The sequence below is a fragment of the Lepidochelys olivacea genome, assembly GCF_965140295.1.
Source record: "Lepidochelys olivacea isolate rLepOli2 genome assembly, chromosome: 7".
Classification (NCBI taxonomy): Eukaryota; Metazoa; Chordata; order Testudines; family Cheloniidae; genus Lepidochelys; species Lepidochelys olivacea.
The window spans coordinates 97,477,565-97,499,935 of record NC_140417.1 but is presented as its reverse complement, the minus strand read 5'-3'; the positions used below and the strand labels follow the sequence as shown (position 1 = coordinate 97,499,935).

The following is a 22,371-nucleotide window of genomic DNA, read 5'->3' as shown; positions in this document are numbered from 1 at the left end:
TTTGCTTTTATTGTTAACTTTAAAGGTATATCACTGCTTGTTAAAACTCGGGAGATGCATTGAGCGTCTAGGGTACAATTCATTCTTGTTCCTATCAGTCATCTGTATCACAGCAATGTCAGCAGCTCATCTGCAGTACATAGCCCATAACTAAACAAGCCACCTCCAACAGTACATAAAAACACCAGAGATCTCTTCAGATGTTACTGAGAAGTTGCTCTCACCGATGTGTCTAACCACTTAATCCTCTAGACTTTGGCTTCCAGTCAGTTCCCAAATATTATAACAAAAATAATCTGGATATACAAAGTTTCGAATGTTTGAATCCATATGAGAGGACAATGCAGTTATTTAACATCCTCAGCATTGGTCATTTATTCAGTTTTTGTATTCTTCTGACTTCAAAAAACCCTCTTTCCCCCCTTCCCCCACTGTTATTTTTCCTTATATTATGATTTTATTGGACAAAAGTAGAAAATTAAATTCTGTAAAACATATATTTTTAGAAGGGATTTTCTGGTTACCATTTGGGAGGGGTTTTGGTTGGTTGGCTGGTTTGGTTCTTTAAATTGGATTCAAATTTAGTAATTAGTGTCACTGATGATCTGGCTATTTTGGAGCAAGAAAAACCTGTTAATGTATGTATGCGTGGGTGTGGTTGTGTGTATACTGTACAGATAGATAGATTATAGATATGACACACTGTACATACTTAAATATAGGATTTGATCTTGCAAACATGCATGTTGAGTAATTTTACCCACATACTTATGCCCAGGAAGTCAATGAGACTACCCATATGAGAAAAGTTACTTAAGATCCATAGAGTCAAGAATCAGGGGGTAGCCGTGTTAGCCTGTATCCACAAAAACAACAAGGAGTCCAATGGCACCTTAAAGACTAACAGATTTATTTGGGCATAAGCTTTCGTGGGTAAAAAACCCATTTATTTGGGCATAAGCTTTCATAGGTAAAAAACCCAGAAGTGGGTCTTTTACCCACGAAAGCTTATGCCCAAATAAATCTGTTAGTCTGTAAGGTGCCACCGAACTCCTTGTTGTTAACATGCATAGAGTTTACAGGTTTAGGCCCCATATTTATGTATGTACTGTAAATTCACACATATACATTTGTAAACATTCTTCCAAAAATCATGTATAAAAATGGATAACTGTGTGCCTCGAGATTTGTCAAAATACTAAACCTTGTACAAAGTATCTCAAAATGGCATTTTTTGTGAAATGTTTCTCAACACACCGTTGTACAAACTGGTGAATAGAAACACGAAAACGTAATGCTTTCATGTCCACATGCGTACATGTAGACAGATACAAAAACAGATTCAAGGCAGCACTGAAGGAAAAAATAGGTGGACCATAGGGAGGTAGCTAATCAGCAATGCAGGTGGTTCAGGTAGCTGCTTTTCACACAGATAATTAATGTGAACAAGTAGCTGCTAATTGCACATTTCAGGAATGATTTATGAGGTGGCAGAGAGGAAAGAGGGACACAATCTAATTTCTTTGGGAACCTCTGCCATTCATACAATGGTATCAGCACAGCTGTGAGATGGGACATGATTAATTATTAGTGAACAGTGGGTAAACACACAGCCATCATAAAGGGTGCTACTTTGATGACAAGATTGTCAAAATAGAAAGTGGCACTTACTCAGGGCGATGGTCAGTAACAGTGCAGATTTTGAGCTTTTTTTACTCACTAATTCACTTGTATGGCAGATTAACACCAAATCTGGTTCTGAAATAAGGTTGTTTATGCCCATCAGAATGGTTATTGGTTTAAACAGACTATTATCATTGACTTCTATTAACAGGTTTGTGTTTATGAACAAAAGACTACAGATATTATTTTCTTTGCTGTGGTCTCAAGGAAAATAAATTTGGCAAGGACTTATATAAACAGTACATTAAACCTAGGCTTATAAATGTGTCTGTTAAATATTATGTAGTGCCTCTGGCACATATACCTCTTTCTGCCATCTAGCCTATACTGTGCAAAAATAGCTATGCAAAAATATTGCTTGCCTTTGTTTAGGAAGAATGATTTGCACATCCTTGTGTTTGCTGTACCTTCTTATCCGGGTTAAAGATCTCTTATATTGTACGTTTACTGATATATTTTGTGGCTTGATCAGTATATTGATTTGCTAAGCATTTTTAAAGGTGTTAATTAGTTTTATCTCCGAAAAGATTGCTAATGAAATTTGAAAATCTAGACTAATCTTGAAATAGTAAATGTGCATGAGGTAGTTCTGTTTAAAGAGCAAAAGTTACCTGTTTCACTGAGATCATGAAGAAGGATTTTTTTTTGATAGGGTGCCTTTTCATCTTCTGATCAGAACACTGAAGTGTTTTACATTGGCCTAGTACTGATATTTCTTCTGTAAGGATGTATGCTCCAAATAAGATATATTACTAAAGTATGTGATCATTAAATCATATAGTAATACCAAAAAAAAAATTAAGTTATTGCAGTTTGATAAAGAAAACAAGTTGTTTTAATTCTATTTTATTTTTTTATAGCTTTTAGAATTCGACAAAGAGCTGTCTGTCTTTAAAGACAAATTGTATGAACTGGACATCTCATTTCCACCCAGGTAAGATACATATACAGTCCACTTGTTTAACTTGATGGCTAAAATGTAATTGTTATTAGGGCAAGAAAGAGTGTATATATACATTTTTTTTTCCCGCCATAAAGTTTGACAGCTCTTCCTCTGTATGAAGAGTGACACCTTACAGGTTGCATGCTGCTAATGCTCCACTGTCTGTAAATATCCCATCATCTGGATTCAACTGGTCCCATATTTGTATAGTTGATTTCAGAATACTGTAATAAATTGGAGTGCCTTCTAACGTAGACTTGTGTGTAGAACTTGAGTTTATAGCTATTTTTGTGCACTAAGCCCAAGTAAGCTGTTCAGAAATTTTACCATAACAAAAAATAAATAAATCTTGGCTTCAAACCTTTGAAAAGTACCCCTACATGAGGGGGAATTGCACTAAATAGAAACTGACTTGAACAAAATGTGAAAGTGATTAGTCTGATTTCATTGCTCAGTTAAAAGATAAATATCAGGAAGGATGAAAAGAAATTGAAATAATTTTATAATCTCCAGTATTGTTAGTAAGACTGGTTTTAAATAAATGTGGGGTTTTTAAATAAACGTGATTTTGAAACCTGATCCTGTCCCCTGAACTGAATTTTAACAGTGATTAAACATCAACCATAAAGAAACAAAAACCAAGAATTTTTAAAATGACAGTACTATTCTGGAGAAATCCAAGAAAACTTTGAGCCATTTCTAAATATCTGTGACTCTATTTCAAGAAAGGAGAGCTCAACTCTCACATGTCTAGTGCAGTTGCTTTGAAGTAAGGGAAAATAGTATCACAAAGAAAGCTAGAGTTGAGAAGCAAGAAGTCATAGAGAAGATGCTATAATTTGTATGGGGCAGAGTCCTGTAAAATCAAATAAAGTGTTATTGTATGTGTAACTAGGTTTTTTTCCATTGGGGTAGACACAAAAGTATGATGTTTTGGCACAATCTGAGAAAAAAATTGGAAAGCTTCCCTTTTTGTTATCATAGTCTCGTTACTTCTCACCAGCCAGCTGTGATACTGAGTATATTGATCCCTAGGGACAATGGAAGTATGCATGAAGTGGTTACCACTGCTCTAAATTGTTCTTATTGATTGAGTATGATAACAGAAGACCAGTAGTGTATAAATCTCCAAGTGTATTTCATTAGCTATGTACCTGGTCAGAGAGGGGGAGAGCAGATGGATTTGTTACCAGGATATAGACCACCACGGAATTTCACCAGTATTAGCACTGTCTTGTAAGAAATTGTAGTTGCCTTATTTATTAATGGCAACTATCAGATTAGGCTCAGTTTATGGGATAACATGTTCTAACATACATTGCATTAATGTTCAGGTTTGGCCTCAGTATTTCTGAATATACGAATTATTAATACTTATAATTACATATATAGCTTAAAGTCCAGCCACTACCCCCGGTATCAGTGACATAACTGTAGTGCTATGCTACTCCTAAAAAAAAGAGCCTCAAGCCTCCAGGAGCTGGTCATATTGCACGTCATTAGAGGCACAGCTGTTAGAACTGCCTGTTAAGGTTATTTCACACTTCTTAGTATAAGACCCTGTTTTCACTTACATATAACAACATTGCCAAATTTTATCTGTTTGGGCAGATATTTTCCACACTGCATATTTACATCACGCTAAAGTCTTGGGAAAATTTCAGCCAAAATTGTTCAGCCGTTTCCCAGAACAAAGCTAGGGAAAATTGTTGGTTTGCCCATATTAAAAAAATTTTGAGATCGTTTCTAGCACCCCCGTGCTTTGAATCAGGGCCTTGAAATTTGGCAGGGAATAGCCTTTTGTCAGGGATGTGCATTTTACTGTTCCCAAGAAAAACAGCCTAAATTTGGCCAAGTTGTAAGCCTTTGAAAAATCTTGAGTTCACACACTCTCAGTAGAGACTTCTTCAATTTTGGCAGCTAAATTCCCCAAAGATTCCATTTGCATTGGACATGCTCCAGCCCCGGCCTGAGCAGAACTTTCCCTGCAATGGCAGCTCTGGACAACTACTGGCAATTGGTCTGGGGACCTGAACTGAGAACAAGGGTATTGTCTCCTGTGCTGGCAGTGCCCCCTCCCACACCACTGGGCCAGGCTGCATGGAAGAGGAAGCAAACTGATTCACATGCAGAGGTGATTGGGTCAAGGAGTTTAGACGGAGCCTGGGACTAGAAGATGGCAGAGGGGGAGAGGGCAAATGGGAGTTGAAAGAGGAGACTGGGACTGATGTGGCAAGGACCCTGGAAGCTAGAGGCAGAGTGTAGGACTGGGAGCTGGGTATGTGGGGAAACTGGGTCTGGTTGGGAAAGGAGACTAGGTCCGGGAGCTGAAAGAGACTGTGACTGGGTAGGTAAGAACACTGGGACTGGGAGTTGGCAAGAGAAATTTTAAGGGGAGACTAAGATCAAATGAGGATCCTGGGAGAGAATGGTACTGGCTGGGCAAGGAGACCAGGACAGAGAACCATTGGGGTTTCAAGAAGGACATGGTCAGGGAGGGGAAATAGATCTGATAGTTCTGATAAGGAACTGAGATGCAGGGAAAGAACTGGCACTAGCCAGGTGGATAGACTGAGACAAGGATTCAGGGGGTGTGGGGATGGATGCGAATCTTAAAATTGGATGAGGATCCTGGCGAGGAAGATTAGGACTAGAAGCCAGTGGGAATTAAGAACATGAGTGGGGGGTGGGAGAAGGATCAGATGAGAAAGCAGAAGGAGGGAAATTGAAATTGGCTGAGGAAGGAGATCGGGACTAGGGAGGAGATGAGATACGGATTCTGGAGAGATGAGACTAGGACTTAGTGGGCAAGGAGACTTAAACTGCGATGAGAAGCCTGAGAAGTGGAGACTTGGGACTGGAACAAGGAGCCAGGGATGGGGAGGGGACAGGGCAGAAGGAGTCAAGCTTAGCACAGATAGGCAGAAGAGTCTATGCTCACTTGATCATACTCCCCTCCATAGCCTGGAATGGAAGCCAAAATTCCTGAGTCTCACCATTCCTCTGTTGTCAGCAAATATCTGTGAAACACCCTGACAAAGTAACCCATGCCCCTCTAGTGCTAATCCATGTAGCATTTGGCAACGTACTACTGCTGTCAGTTACTCTGTTAGTTCAAATGACAGAGGAAAGTGTAGTGAATCCAAAGGTTCCAACCCTGCTGATGACCCATGCAGGTGTCAATTTGATGCCACATAATGGAATTTTTTTTTTCAGTTTCTTTTTTAAAAAAAACCAAAACCTAGGAAACTATACAGAAAAAACTATGTTAACTAAACATTCTTAAGATTGCAAAGTGAAGTATGCAGAAGTTAGAAAATGTCTGTGCAACCTTAATTCAGCCCCCTTGGGCCAGGGGCGGCTCTACGAATTTTGCTGCCCCAAGCAGTTGCTGCTGAATTGCCACCAGCGGCGGAGCTGCCGCCAAATTGCCATTGTGCCCAGAAGAGCGGCAGAGTTGCCGCTCAAAAGCCGCCGCGGGACACGGACTGCAGCCCCATTCTGAATGCCGCCCAAGCACCTACTTGGGAGCCTGGAGCCGGCCCTGCCTTGGGCATATGCATTATGATACAGTCTTTAATTACATGATCACATCCTAGTTTTTCCATAGGATACAGGCCTGATTTAGTGCACAGGATGGACCAGGTCTGAGGAAGAATCAGTATTGTACAGCAAAGGAGATTGTTGTCTGTAGAACCCATGCTTCATGTGTTGTAGCAGTTGGAAAGCGTGTACTGAATGAGCAGAGGATTGCAGAAAGAGAAAGGATGGTCTCGTGATTGAGATAGTTAAATGGTGCGCTGGGCAACTTGATTCTATCGTTGCCTCTGCCATGGTATGCCTCTGTGATACTGTCATTTAAACCAAACTTTTCACAGTTGGTCACTAACTGTGTGTTCTTCATTTTCTGGGTGCCTCATTTGAGAGACGGAGATCTGATTTGAAGAAGTGCTGAGCACTCAAACCTGCAACTGAAGTCAGTGGGAGCTGTGCTTAGAATATACGAGGTACTATATAATGCTAAATACTCTGAAGAATCAGATTATAGGTTTCTCATTTTGGGCACCCAAAATTAGTGGATTCTTGTAACTTTAATGTCTCTGTGCCTCAACCTTCTCCTTGCAAAATGGGCATAACAATAGCCCCCCCTCATCTCACTGGGGTGTTGTGAAAATAAAATCATGTTTTTATCGTACTCAGATACTATAGTGCTGACCACCATAGGAAAGCCATGAGAAAATTATAATATTCTGTCTTCAGAGCAAGGTATAAATAGTGTGCAGTAAATAAGATTTAGGGCTGTCCATTGAACGATGAGAAGAAAACAAAATATTGACTAGTTGCTCATTAAGTGAGTAATGTCCAGTCTGTGCTTGCAGTGAAAAAAATAGTACCTGATCATGTAAATAAAGACTGTATGATAATGCATATGCACAGACAACATTAATTCTGCCATTTTCTAACTTTTGAATGGTTGACTTTGCAACCTTAATAATGTTTTTTTAATGCTTTTATATGTAATATATATTAACCCCGATAGGCAAGGATATATTATCTTGTAGCGAAAAAAATGGTGCTTGAAAATGGTCTGCTGTGAACAGGAGCATTAAGAACATGAAAAAATTATATGCACAAGAATAGGAAGGTGAATGGGTAGCAGCTTGTGTGTGTGTAGTCTGTCGGTTCGACGACGACGTTTTCATGCTATCTCTTTTTGTGGATTCTGGAGTGACCCTGAAGTCCAAAGTGTGACACACATGCTCGTGAGCAGATTGGGCAGACAAAGTCATTGGTGAGCATCTTGGTAGCTATAGCAGTAGTATGATGCATTTCCCTTGCAGCTAACAATCGATTATTTCTGTCCTCTTCAAAGGCTTGGAAAGCTCTGAGTGCTGTGTGTTGCCAGGCTGATCTATTTAATGCAGCCTTCTCAAGATCATCCGGTTTTATTGCACCAAAGTGTATGCTGTTCTTGATGCTTTCCTTGTAGCACTTTCTGGGGCAGCCTTGATTCCCATGTCCCTGTACAAATTTTCCATAGAAAATTTTTCTGGGGAGTTGATGTTCAGGCATACTAATGATGTGTCATAGTTTGGCTTTTATCAGCATGGCCTTGATGCTTATGGCATTTGTCTTTTGGAGAGAACCTGCCAGCAGACTCCATAATGGTATGCAGAGACCGCATATGGAAGGCCTCTAACTGTTTGATATGCCATTTGTATGGTGTCCAGGTCTCACAGCCATAGAGGAGAGATGTGAGCACAAAAACATTATAAAGTTTTTTTGTTTAGAGGGTTATGTTGTGGGATTTCAGGATTTTGCTATGTAGTTTTCCTAATAAATGAGAAGCTTTCTGCAGCCTATTCGTGATCTCTTTGTGAAGAGATCCATCATTGGAACTGTTGCTGCTGAGAGAGGTAAAAATGCCAACTTGCTTTAGTTGGATTCCACTAACGGATGTGCCAGGGGATATGGCATGAAGCGGTGAAGATAATTGGTGTAACACCACAGTTTTATCCAGGCTGATTGTGAGGCCAAACAATTTTGATGCTTCAGCGAAGCGACCTATGATGCACTGGAGATCTCCCTCTGTGTGTGATAGGAGGGCACTATCGTCTGCAAAGATGACTGAAGACTGCGCTGTCGTGTCTGTATCTGATGTATATGTCTCTGTTGAGCCCATTTGTAGCATGGTTGAGAACTTGGGTGAAGAAGAGGTTGAACAGTACAGGGGCAAGGACACAGCCTTGTGTGACTCCATTTGAAATGGGAAAGTAGTCAGTGAGATCTCCATTAAAAAGTATCTGACCTTGCATCGACTCATGAAATAAACAAATGATCTTTGCCAGTTTTGGTGGGCAACCAAATTTGCTGAGGATCATTCATAATCCTTCTCTATTGACTGTATCAAATGCTTTTGTCAGATTAGTGAAAACACTGAACAGATTCATGTTTTATTCAATACATTTTTCTTGTATTTGCCTGATACTGAAAATCATGTCTGTGGTGCTACAACCAGGTCTGAATCCACACTGAGTGTCAGGTAGATTGGCTTCTGAGACCGATTAAATCAGTTGGTTCAGGAGGACACAAGCAAAGATTTTTGCAGCAACAGCTAGGAGAGAGATTCCATTGTAGTTATCACAGACCATTTTGTTGCCTTTGTTTTTAAATAAAGGAATAATTGTGGCATATTTGAAGTCTTGTGGCATTTCTTTGTTGTCCCAGATGTCAGTAAGGATCTTCTGCAGTGTTGTTACCACCTTTGGACCCGCAGACTAATATATTTCTGCCAGTATTCCATCTCTGCCCAAGGACTTTCCTGAGGTCGTCAAACTGATTGCCTTTTCTGTTTCTTCAAGTGAGGGTGGTGAGTCAAGATGGTGTTGAATAGGCTTTTGAAGTATCTGATTAATAGTACTTGTTTCAACTGAGGATGGGTCTGTTCAGTAGTTGGCTGAAATGTTCAACCCATCTGTGTTCCATGCCATGTTTGTCTTTGATGACTGTCTTGCCGTTAGCCATCATGAGTGAACCTGTGCCCACTTTTGAAAGTCCATAGACTAGCTTCAAGGAATCAGATAACTTCTTTGTTTCATTTGTTTCTGCATACATTTGAGTGTCTTCTGCTACCTTCTCCCACCATTTATCTTGTATCAAGCATAGTTGTCTTTGTGCCTTGCTTTGCAGGTGTTTAAATCTGTTTCTCTCTGAGGTGGACTGAATATCTTTTTTTGCCAGATTTGGAAAGCCTAATTTTTTTCTTTCAAGAGTACTGTGATTTCCTTATTATTTTCATCAAACCAGTCACTTTGGGCCCTTTTCTTCCATCCAAGGACATCAGTTGCAGTTTTTTGTACTGTCTCTCTGAATTTCTCCCATGAGACAGGGTTATCACCAAAGTTGGTTTCTAGTACACTTAGTAGCTTGTTTCAATAGGATGCATGGTTTAGTTTAACAATAGCAGGGGACGTCTTGATTGTTTTGGGGTGTTTCAGGCGTGTAGGTACAATGTGTAGATTCAGTATTGACCTAATCATTCAATGATCCATCCAACCTTCTGCTCCACGCATGGCTCGGGTGATCCTGACATCCCTTATGTCACATTGTTGGACAACGATGTAATCTATTAGATGCCATTGTTTGGATCTGGGGTGCATCCATGTAGTTGTATATTTGTCTGCCTGTCTGAAGATAATGCAGTTGTATATTTGTCTGCCTGTCTGAAGATAGTATGTAATTGTCAGGCTATGTTCTGCACAGTTGCTTAGGAGTAGGAGACCATTTTCGTTTATTTTTCCAATGCCATTTTTCCCAATGACACCTTGCCAGTTGTTATTTCTTTACCTACTCTTGCATTGAAATCTCCTAGGATGATTAGTTTGTCACTTTGTGGTGTTGACTTGATGAGAGAGTTGAGATCAGAATAGAACTGTTCCTTAGCATCATCAGGGCTTGTTAAGGTGGGCGCATATGCACTGATGATGGTAGCAAATCCCACTAATGCTGATCCTGGCTTTTATATGTAGAAAAACAGTTGTTGTGGCATAGCGGGGCCATAGGGTTTTTATAGTATGTGGGGGGGGGAGGCTCAGAAAGAAAAAGTGCAATCTCTTTATCATGAAAGTGCAACTTGCAATGTAGCATTATCATGAAAGTGCAAAATGCAATGTAGCATTTTTTTTGTTACGTAACTGCACTCAAAAACAAAACTATGTAAAACTTTAGTGCCTTCAAGTCCACTCAATTCTACTTTTTATTCAGCCAATCACTAAGACAAAAAAGTTTGTTTACATTTAGGGGACATAATGCTGCCCGCTTCTTATTTACAATGTCACCTGAAAGTGAGAACAGACGGTCGCATGGCACTTTTGTAGCCGGCATTGCAAGGTATTTATTTGCCCGATACGCTAAACATTTGTATGCCCCTTCTTGCTTTGGCCACCATTCCAGATGACATGCTTCCATGTTGATGATGCTCGTTAAAAAAATAATGCTTTAATTAAATTTGTAACTGAACTCCTTGGGGGAGAATTGTATGTATACTGCTCTGTGTTTTACCTACCTTCTGCCATATATTTCATATTATAGCAGTCTCGGATGATGACCCAGCATGTTGTTCGTTTTAAGAACACTTTCACTGCAGATTTGAGAAAACGCAAAGAAGGTACCAATATGATATTTCTAAAGATAGCTACAGCACTCAACCCAAGATTTAAGAATCTGAAGTGCCTTCCAAAATCTGATTGGGACAGGGTGTGGAGCATGCTTTCAGAAGTCTTAAAATAGCAACACTCCAATGCGGAAACTACAGAACCCAAACCACCAAAAAAGAAAATCAGCCTTCTGCTGGCGGCATCTGACTCAGACGATGAAAATGAACATGCGTTGGTCTGCACTGCTTTGGATCGTTATCGAGCAGAACCCATCATCAGCATGAACGCATGTCCTCTGGAACAGTGGTTGAAGCATGAAAGGGACATATGAATCTTTAGCGCATCTGGCACGTAAATATCTTGCAACGCTGGCTACCACAGTGCCATGCGAAAGCCTGTTCTCACTTTCAGGTGGCATAGTAATCAAGAAGCAGGCAGCATTACCTCCTGCCAATGTAAACAAACTTGTTTGTCTGAGCAATTAGCTGAAAAAGAAGTAGGACTGAGTGAACTTGGAGGCTCTAAAATTTTAAATTGTTTTATTTTTGAATGCAGTTTTTTTTGTATATAATTCTACATTTGTAAGTTCAACTTTCATGATAAAAAGATTGCTCTACAGTACTTGTATTAAGTGAATTGAAAAATAGTATTTTTTATTTTTACAATGCAAATATTTATAATAAAAAATAAATATCAAGTGAGCGCACTGTACACTTTGGATTCTCTGTTGTAATTGAAATCAATATATTTGAAAATGCGGAAAACATCCAAACATATTTATGTAAATAGTATTCTGTTGTTTAACAGCATGATTAATCACGATTAATTTTTTTATTACGCAATTAATCACGATTAATTTTTTTAATTGCTTGACAGCCCTAATAATAAACAATAATCAGGAAGCAATTATAGCTAATATTTTATTTAATGCATGGCTGAGATACTAATTAAGGGTTCCCAGCAAACAAAACTTCCTAAACGCATTTTTCTCTTTGTAGCCAGAACGCTAAGAATATAATTAAAAGTGAAAAGACCAAAACTGCACAACCTAAAGTAGAGAAGAAATCACACATGTACCCTGCCCCAAGCAGCACAGAGCTTTTCATTATGAGGAATGTTTCTTTCATCTGTCTTTTTATTTTTTATTCTGGATTATATGACAACACAATCCCAAATAAATTTTGAACAATAAATAAGAGCTCAATCCTGCACTGTTTGTGCAGCCATGGAAATCAGTGGAAATTTTGCCTGAGTGAGGACTGAATAAGGACTGCAAAATGTGGATCCAATATTAGTAGAGCTACCAGAGGCCATATCATGCTAGCTTTACTCATGGAAGTAAACATGTTGATTTCTGTGGGACTATGTTTGTTAGTATTATTAATTATTTGTATTGCAGTAGTGTCCAACATGTGGTAGGTGCTATACATCGAGGTTTTGATAAGCAAGAAGCCAGTTTTCATCAATCAAACCTTCTTTTCAAGTAGGACCTTTACACTCACTCAGCATCAAGCAAAAAGGCCCAACTAAATGGTATACTTTACTTTTCTTGCAGTTCTTTCCCTATGTTGTTTCTCTTCTTCTAAAATAGTAGTCCTTTTTTATGTTTCACATGAATTGCCCACTTTTAAATCTTCATGGCAAATGTCGTGATTTCATAAACAATGATAGTTGTGTCATATCTGCCAGTGGGACTGAATTTTAATGTTTTTAGTTAACCTACGGAGAGTGGAACCAACCCTGTAAATTCAGAAAGTACTACTTTAAGCTTCTTGCTGTGCATAGCTGGAAAGTGTATGGTACATCTGTTTGTTCTACAAATGCAAGAAACAAAGGCTTTCTTCACTGGGAAGATGGAGAGAGAAAGATCTAAAGACACTTTTGTTTCAGGCTTATGTGCTTAATAAATGAGCATTTGAATTTAAAAAGAAGTTGTAAGAAATTGTAAAAATAGCATTAAGCAAGAATTTCAGAAAAATTGGTCAGCACATATATATTAACTTTCAATAACAAATGCTGAAATATAAAAGCTTTGGAATTATCAATTGGAGTAAAACCTTGTTAGAACAAAATTCCAGTGATACATTTTTAGCATTCTTTGTATTTCATCTTTTTTATCTCATGGCACTTTGCCCATATAGTCTTTTTTTATTTTTTGTGTGTGTGTCAGCTTTAATTGCCTGAAACATTGTTATACTTTGGCATTCAAACACAATACTAACTAAATGATATAGTACTTAATCTTTTCGTACAATATTTACAAATAAAACTTTTTCGTGATTAGCATTTTAATTCTAGCTGTTCCACCAGTTGTCAAAGCAAAGATGATAAATTTATCTTATTGATGCAACCTTACTCTACCCTTTCATTTTTGTAAGGGATATAAACTTATTCTATTGAGAGTGCTGTGTTATGTTTTTAATTATGGTTCAGGTTTGCAAATAACCTCAAATGTGCATGTCCTATTGAAGTCAATGAAAGCTTTAGCCTAAGATTCATGGTAGAATATGGCCATTGTATGCTCGTGAATAAATTTAATATTGCATTTAGCATCTCTCAAAAAATTAAAAGAGTAATTAGGACCACTATAATTTTCTCCCTTTTTTTGTTTGGCATTTGCTTATGCAATTACTTGATTTGCACATACATTTATTCAAATTAAGTGCACAGCTGCATATCTAAACCAGTATAACACTACAGTGCTACACACAGCAGCATGAATCCTGACGGGGGAAACATACTATGCAATTGTTGCATGTGGTATATTTGTTTCGCATCCAACACTGAATCCAATTCAAGATCTTATTCCTAATCTACAAAGTCTGCAGTAATCTAGGACCTGACCACCACTAATGCTGCCCCTTTTAGCATACAGTTTCTGGAATTCTTTAGTTCATAGTATCACTAAAGCTAATGGAATCCAGGACAAAGCACACAGTTGTTAGAAGATGTTTTTTTTTGTATAGGATCCTCCAGTTGTAGAATTCCCTGCCACTGAAGATTATGGTGCCCTCCTCATTTTTGGAGTGCAGTGTAAGACACACCTCCCCGCCAGTAAGGCAGCTTCAGTTTGTCCAGCAAGATCTTCCTTCCAGCAAGATTCAGTCTCCCATAGCACCCAAGTTAATACAGCCCTAATCAAGATGGGAGGACTTGAGAAAATTGTCTGCTATTGCTCATCAGCTGACCCATTTCATCTCTCTGATGACGCCTAGATATTCTGGTGATGGACACATGCATGTGAGACAGAGAAAAATATCTCTTCTAAGAAGCAAGTCCTGAGTTACAGTTACCTTTTTGCCAGTACTTCCATTGTGAATCTTAAGCAATGGAAATGTGTAGTGTTCCCTATATACATAAATCTCAACAATGCCCACACACCCCCTTGTACTACAGCAATGTCACATTCAAGGATATTTCTCTAGTGAAGTTTCATTAACCAATCTTTCTTATAAGGAGGGTGACCAGAATTGTTTTTCATTAATAATAGCATTTGTTATAGTTCTCAGTAGACCAATAATGTTTTCCTATTTAATTGTGAATTGGACTCTATACTTGCAAAAATTATGTGAATTATGTTATTTTGCTAGAATAGCATTTAATAGTTTTGGTGTTTTCAAGAGTATAGTTTACGCACTTGTAGTTAGACATCAGATCTAGTTCTTTTAGAGTCCCCTGCTTGTTTAGAAAGTTTAAATAAGTCTTGCTTCTGGTTGTAATAATCTTAGTGTATGCATCTTTAGTGGGCACATTTTCTACATATATTTTTGTGTCTTAGTAAAATATGAGATGGTGACATCAGCTTGTTTCCTTCTGAACTTCTCTGTGGTGCTACTTTTTTAATTTCAAAGAGAGTAAAGAAAGCATGATTGTCTGGGCATATATTTTTAGACCTTCTGAGGGTTGTATTTATTTAAGGAAGTGGTTACTGTGAAAGCCCACAAATCCATGCTGCACGTTTTGGATGAATCTGCATATAAGCAGCTCTTGGTTTGAAACTTTCATATTCCCTTTGTAAAGTTATAGCATCTTATAATAGTGCATTTCAAGTAATTACTGTATAGATATAGTTTGATATTTTTGTCATAGCTTCTCAGAAATCTTGGCTCCCAAGGGCAAGGGAGGAAGAAAATCACAGTGTTAGAGGCTTAGCAACTAAGAATATACTTAGGGCGACTGAAGAAAATTACAGTCTCATGTCTTGTGTTTAATTTTAAAGAATGCAATACCGCTGTAAATTCATATCACTTATGCTCAAAAAGTCATCAGTCAGGTCAGGCATGACAAGTATGAACACTGCACACCCTTGTGATGAATTTGGCTTTCCCATGTTAGTGGTGGTCCTGGAGCCAGAGAGGCATGACACTGCAGTGATGAAGTGCTAGCAGTCTGACAAGAAGAGTCAGGTTGACTTGTTTAGGTACAGGAGACAGTAAACGTGTTGGGACACAAAATGAGAAGATGATGATGTGTTTTGGTTCTCAGAGGGAGGGAAAAAGAGGAGAAGGAAGAGTTGTATTTTCTTAGTAATTCATAAAATCTTCCAACGTATTCATAAATATCAGTGAAAGACTTATTTTGCAACACCTAGCCACCATATAGAAATAGTAGACAAGTGTTGCTTTTTCTGCTTTCTAGGATTTAGGAAAATTTTAAAGTAACAGATGAATAAATGCAAATAAAAACAAAAAAGCATACTTTTGTGTACTTTTTGATAAAATACACCATTTTGAATGTGAAAAGCTTCTAAACATTCTGTTTTAGACAAGGAAGAGTTAATTTATTCTTCAAAGCGGTTGGGCATTTTTTGACATATAAATTGTTTAATTTACAAAAATGTCCAGATTTCTTCTGTTTTGAGATTTTTATGGATATTATACCAATATGAATTGTGACATCTTGATTCTGGCACCCTGTACAGACCCCTAACAACGTAGTGCTGTATCCAGAAGTTCCTGCCCTCTCAACAGTACTAATATGGGTTGCAATATTTATACCCTTTTTACCCACCCACCCCCATATTTGTAGCTGTTGATTTCATTATACTCTGCAAGAATCATGAACAGTTCACTCTTTTGTAGTCTGCTAGCTTCTCTTTTCAATTGATTGTGAACTACATTTAATAAGGTGTGAGCTTTTAATGCTTGTGAGAAAGAAAATACTGTGTCATGAGTCACTATTCACAGGTCACAGAAGGAAAACCAGTTTGTATTTAGATGTCCAGTTCTTATTGTATCCCGCCTTTTAATATTAGCTTTTGAAAAGCTACTTGCATTTAAAACTTTTGTCATCATCTTTCTATTCATCGTATTAATGGTTGTTAAGAGTAAAAGTTGGATTCTCTAATAAGTACCAGAAATAAGTGGTTTCTAATCCTGATAACATTGAAAACACTCCTTATTCTGACAAGAGTACATCTTATGATAATTTAAAAATCATTTTGAAACTGATCATTTCCTTTTTGATCTCTAAATAAAAGTGCAGTTAAATCCTTAGAGAAATAGAAATACCTGATGGCTCCTTCCCTGCAATACTGTATTTGCCAAGTCTAGACACCTATGGAAGAGAGAAGGGCATTGATATGCAGCTGTCTTTTCACCATTTGGTGTTTAGTGGGAAACTGAGAATAGGCTGGTGCCCATACATACACACACACACACCTTAACATACATCTTATATACTCTACAAGTCTATGAGGAGAGTGAGGGAGTAACTTTGTTTAAAGCCTCTGTGGGAAATTGGTTAAGCTAACAATCCATTGGGATAAATAACTGCATAAAAACATGCCCACACTAAATTAAAGTAATCTTAGAGGTCTGGTTTAAGCCAGAAAACCCCAGGAAATTCAGATATATTTAAAGAAAAATTACATTTTTCAAGGGTTCATAATCATAGAATATCAGGGTTGGAAGGGACCTCAGGAGGTCATCTAGTCCAACCCCCTGCTCAAAGCAGGACCAATCCCCAATTTTTGCCCCAGATCCCTAAATGTCCCCCTCAAGGATTGAGCTCACAACCCTGGGTTTAGCAGGCCAATGCTCAAACCACTGATCTATCCGTCCCCTCTAATGAGCTATACAAATTTGCTGTGGGCTGAAACTTGGCTTTAGAGGTCTCAACTGAGAATGTAAATGTTTATTTTTCTTTAAAATGGTGTTTGGCTTATAACACGATTGCAGAAAAATATGTTAATCTGTTTCATACACATTTTAGTACTTTAAAGCAGATATGACTATGGGGTTTTTTTTCATTAAACATTACAGACATTTAGTCCACAATTTGAACTATGGATTTTTGTTTGTTTCGTTTTAAAACAGTAACTCACTTTTCTTTAATATTTAAAAGTGGGCACTATGTAAACTGAAATTTTTGGCTCTCACATAAACACATTAATGCTTTTTAAATTATACATTTATTGTGACGGATGTACAACATAATTGTATTCGTTTATAACACAGTAATTATACATGGAGTCAAATGTAATTTGTCAACAGTTATTAGGGCAACACTATTTCATTATAATTAATATGCAGTTGGGTGACCAAATTCTGAAAGGTCTTGCAATACACTGGGCTAGTGGCCATTAGCGTCCACTTTCTCCAGTCAGTTCTGCATATGGGAAAGCTTCCAAAATAACTTTTGAACTTTTCACTTATCACTTCTGAAAATAGAATGGCTAGAGTCTTACTTGTGAACTGAAAAAAGTAACTAATCCTCTTCTCCAGTGTAAAACCATAATTTCATTTGAGATCACATGCCTGCTTACTGTTATAGGAAGTCTTCATATTATCCCTTGTGTTCATCCAGTTAAGGGAGAAGGCCTACATGGTCATTAGACAGTCATGCAGGAAAATAAACTCAGATCAAGTCCGTGGTGCATTTAAGCATATGCTTAACTTTAAGCATGTGAATAATCTCATCCCTGAATAATCTCATCCTTGTTCAGCAGTACACTTGATATGTACTTATCTTGATATGCTTAAAGTTAAACATGTGCTGAAGTGCATTGTTGAATCTGAGCCTAATTTCCTATATAATCCTTACGTAGTAGGCAATGATACTTTCTCTCTTCCCCAAACGGATTTCGGCAATTTCAGTTTACCCCTTTCCACTCCCATCCCTGGTATTTATCCTTCCCTGTTGGTGAGAAGGGGAGGAGCATCTATTCTGCCTTCAGCAGCAGCCCTTCCTTGATCCCTGCAGAGTCCACACACACACACACAACAAAAAAGGGAAGGGGGAGAGAGAGAATCACAGCCTCCTGGGAAACCACAGATTTCATGACAATCATTAGGCCCTTTACAATCTCACTTCCCTAACTAGATTGAGTAGAGATTTTCTAAATGTGTATTTTTCAAGAATCCTTCACTCATCCCTATATTCTCAAGTTTTGATCCATTTCCTTTAAATAGGGAATATTCATGTTTTTATCTCATTACACTTTGTAATCTAATGTAGCCAGTAGCAACACTAACCACCAGAGACTAAATACAATTCAGAATTTTAAATTCTGCAAGCTCTGTCAGTCACTGCCTAGGCAGCCTGGCCATAAGCAAACAAGCAGCTCAATATGAGGCTGGAAAAGGGTCTTTGGCAGTCCGTAATCATTGGGAAAAAGTGGTAGGTGTGAAAAAGAAATAAGGAGGTTGTGGTTAGCCAAGATACAGGTGGGCAATTGTTAACTTTATCACCTCTCTCCATTAATTACTATAATTATTCTTGTAGATGTAGTATGGCAGAGATAGGAGCTGACTTTACCAGGGGTTCACACCCACCTACAAGGTTTGCTTTCAGATAAGTCTGCATGCACAGTAATCTCATGTATTAATCATTCTCTTAAAGTGACCTATTCTTGTTTGTCGTTGCATTAGGCTGTCATGTAATTTACTAGTTGGACATATGTTTGTAGCTCAGATATCCTCTATGTGATGTTTTTTTCCTCAAGCAAATTCTCTGCATTGACAATATCTTGGCTTTGACACCTGTAACCAAGAATGACAGGTTGAATCCCATTTATTTGTAGAAGAATGTTTTGCCTTTGGAATTCTCTTTAGCTCTAGTCAGATGTTCTTCCAGAAACCTGATTAGTCTTACTTATTTTCTACCCTTATATATTGTCCCATTAACTTTTTCCCTAATATGTTTGGCCTTATTCTCATGGCTTTCACACAATGACATATTATGTTTTCTGTTTTAACTCATACTACAGCAGGGTGAATCAGCTCAGTGCCATATGAGGCAAGGTCATTTTTAAATACATTCAATTGTTCTTTCCTTCGTCCAGAGGCAGTCCAACAAATGCCAACTTTGCCTTTTGCATTGAAACCCTGTCAGTGCCATTGTACTTCCCAAATGCTGCCCTCCTGCATAAGGCTAGAAGGTTTATTACTTGATAGGCTGCTTTTGCTTCCCAGAGTCCTCACCAAATTTTCCCATAGGGCCCCAGATCATAAAAATCAACCTACTGCCAAGGAACCAGTAACTATTACTCTCGTAGCATCCAAAGGAGTCAATTAATATGGCAACTCACCCATCTCTTGGCTCTGAGCACATCACCTCATTGGTGAACTTCGATCCTATTCGCCCCTGAAATGAGGATTTAATGAATGTCAGAGCAAGGTCAAAAATGATATTGGAGTTTATCAGGTGTCTTTGCAGCTCACTGGTTTTATCCAAGATTGGATGGCTTTGTGCAATTTCCACCAAATAATAACAATAACAATAAATAATATTTGCACTTCTAATGCACCTTCATCCAAGCATCATAAAACTCCTTGTAAATATTAATGAATGACCTTAAACCATCAATAGAGTAACTCAGTGCTTGATCAGTCAATTCCCACAAAACATTCTGGAACCTTGTAGACCTGCCTGAGGGTGGAACAAAGAAACAGCTCCCTCAGCTGGAATGAGAAAAGGAAGGCCCTGATCTCAGCCTAGAAACAATTATGATCTATTACGAAAGGGTATTCTTAGCCCATATACCCCTTCTCAGACCAAAAATCAAACCAAGGTAGCTGATGCCAATGCTCCATTCATTTCCAAAGTGGAAAGAGGCTCTTTTGGAGTAGGTGAGGAACTGTTTAAAACCACACTGCATGGAAAGAACCACACTACGTAGAAAGACATTCCTTCTGCAATCTACTTTAAAGAGGTGTGGCAACATTTAAAATTAGGAACAAAGAGGGGGAGGGAGGGGATAGGAAAGTGACATAGAAAAGGTTTAAGGACAGTTCTGAACATAGTTATGTAGCCTGTAACCATGGGAGATGAGGATGTAAATCAAGCCACCACCTTGACTATGTTCAAAAATGGTTTCAAACAAGGTTGTAACCTCTAGTGTGAACAGTCTCTAGTTGCTTCCTTTTTGCTATTAATAAATTAATCTGAGTTTTGGAAGTGTTGCTTTTTAAGAGTCCTGTTAGTTGAATGCTTTCCTATCCATTGTCTCCTCTTTGCAATAAGAGTTGTTTTCTGTTTTAGTGTACGTAAAAATATAGCTTGCTTTATAACTTACTTGGAGTCAGGCACATTCCCAGAAAAATAATTTTGCTCTATCAGAACCATGCGTAAAAATTTCAGAATCTTTTACTGAAACAAGCCAACACTGGATGAATTATTCATAGTTCAGTTTATCCAGTTGTAATAGTAGCAGTGTTACATACACTTAGTTGGGTACAACGTTCTGGTTATTAAAGCAATAGGGCATGTCATTCATTGGCTACTTGATGTAGCATTGGTATTGCTGAATAATCCACTTGTGTTAGCTGGACGGCCCCAGGACTCTTTATTGAACAGCAAAATGCAGCATGTGAGTTGCTGTTAGCAGTGTGTCAGGCTTTCAGTCTTAAACTGGCTAAACACCCTACAAAGGGGAGCCAATAAGGCATTAATGACAGGAAAACTGGTTCAGTTTGACATTGCTGCCAAGGCAATCCATGGGTTAGCATGGCTATGTTGTATAATCAATAAGAAAAGATTCTCTACTGGAAATATTCCAGAGTAAAAAAGTAGCCAGTTATTGCATATTGGGAAAGAATCTGTTGGTATCTCCACCCAACCCCCCACTCCCACCCCCCAAACACACACACACAGAGCAACACTCCTGTGGAAACATTCCATTGCATTCATGCTGACAAACCAACTACAGTGTAAAAACTCTCAGTTAACAACACACTTGCAAGCTGCAGCATAATAGTTACACAAAAGAGTTTGTTCATCCACAGAACAATATGCCCAACATAACTCCATAAAAAGACTCAGAAAAATTACACTGTGTCATTAACCTTCCTGCTTTGTGTACTACGTGGAGTTATGGCTCAAGTCCTGTTTACCCTTCTTACCCTTTGCTACTGGATTGCCTGGTTGACCCCCTTTTTATTGTGACCTTTGACTCTGATTGTTAGTTTGATCACCATGGTGTTAGTGTAGCATTTGCAAGTAGCAGCTGTTTAACACATTGTACTTTAACCACTATGTTTGCAGGCCTGTGTTTACCCTCCGATTGGGCTTAAATGAGATACATATCATGGCCAGTTAGCTCACAGAGCATCATGAAGATCTATTAGTGTTTTGGTAAATGTGAAGCAGCTAATTTAATTCAAACAGCAGGGTGTCCTATAGCTTAGCTTTAACTACCTGATGCAGAAGATGAGCACATGAAGTCCAATTACTTAGGGCCATTTGTTAGAAAAGATTGAGCTGACTAAGCCTAAAGAACATGGATTTCTCTTTTGAATGTAGGGAAACATATATAAATGGCAATTTCATTAATTTAAATGAATTTGGGAAAAATAATATGTTCGTCCATAAAAAATTGAGTCTGGCTATGACAATGCTGATTTTTGGAAGCTATACTTGGGCTAGTGAACTGAGCCTTTGTGATGAGGTCACATATATACCAGCTCCATTAGTGCACAGCTGGGACCTTGTCAATGGAAAACAATAAAATCCCTTTACCCTACTCCCTCAGCATCTTAGCTCACAAATCACCCCAGGTTTGGCCCAGTGGCCTACTAATGTTGTTACTTATGGCTTTAGTGTAGTAGCACGTTGGACATTTTTTAAAGTATAGTGCATAGTTTAGGTGTAAAGCACTTGCCATTTTCTTTCAAAATCTTGATTTTGATTAAAACTCTGGTAGTTTGACCATGTATTATTCTGCTATTATTAAACAGGGAGGGAAAAAGTCTTCTGTGAAGGTACCTATCAGCATTACTGGTAAATAAAAATACATAAAGTAGCGGTGAGCTTGAGCAGAGAATGTTTGGACTCAGGTCCAAATTCACACATCACTAGCTCTGTAATGCGCCACATCAAAACCCTAGATCTGGTTACCCTCAAACTCTGGAAAAGTTCGCATCTACGTTGGAGCTTTGCAGCTCAGTATCATCTTTAATATAAAGTATAAACAATAAGATTCAGTGGCACAAAAGTCATAGACCAACAATAAAATAATTAATGAAATCAAGTAAACAGCCTCCAAATGGGAGCAGTTTTCAACTCTCTTAGAAATGTTGTGATGGAAGTTTGTTTTTAAGAAGGAGTGTGTGTCTAAAACCTGATTGAACTTCCATAATGTACACATAG

At 38.2% G+C, this 22,371-nt stretch overlaps 1 protein-coding gene across 4 annotated transcripts in view; it reads left to right on the top strand.

Annotated features, from left to right (window-relative positions):
- The window catches only part of INPP5A (inositol polyphosphate-5-phosphatase A), a 426,365-nt gene that overhangs the window by 385,765 nt on the left and 18,229 nt on the right, over nt 1-22,371 (top strand). For all 4 annotated transcript variants that reach the window (XM_084635262.1, XM_084635265.1, XM_084635263.1 and 1 more), the window contains exon 12: nt 2,544-2,617. In XM_084635262.1, the coding sequence (XP_084491388.1) occupies nt 2,544-2,617 (74 nt within the window). The remainder of the gene's footprint in view (nt 1-2,543; nt 2,618-22,371) is intronic.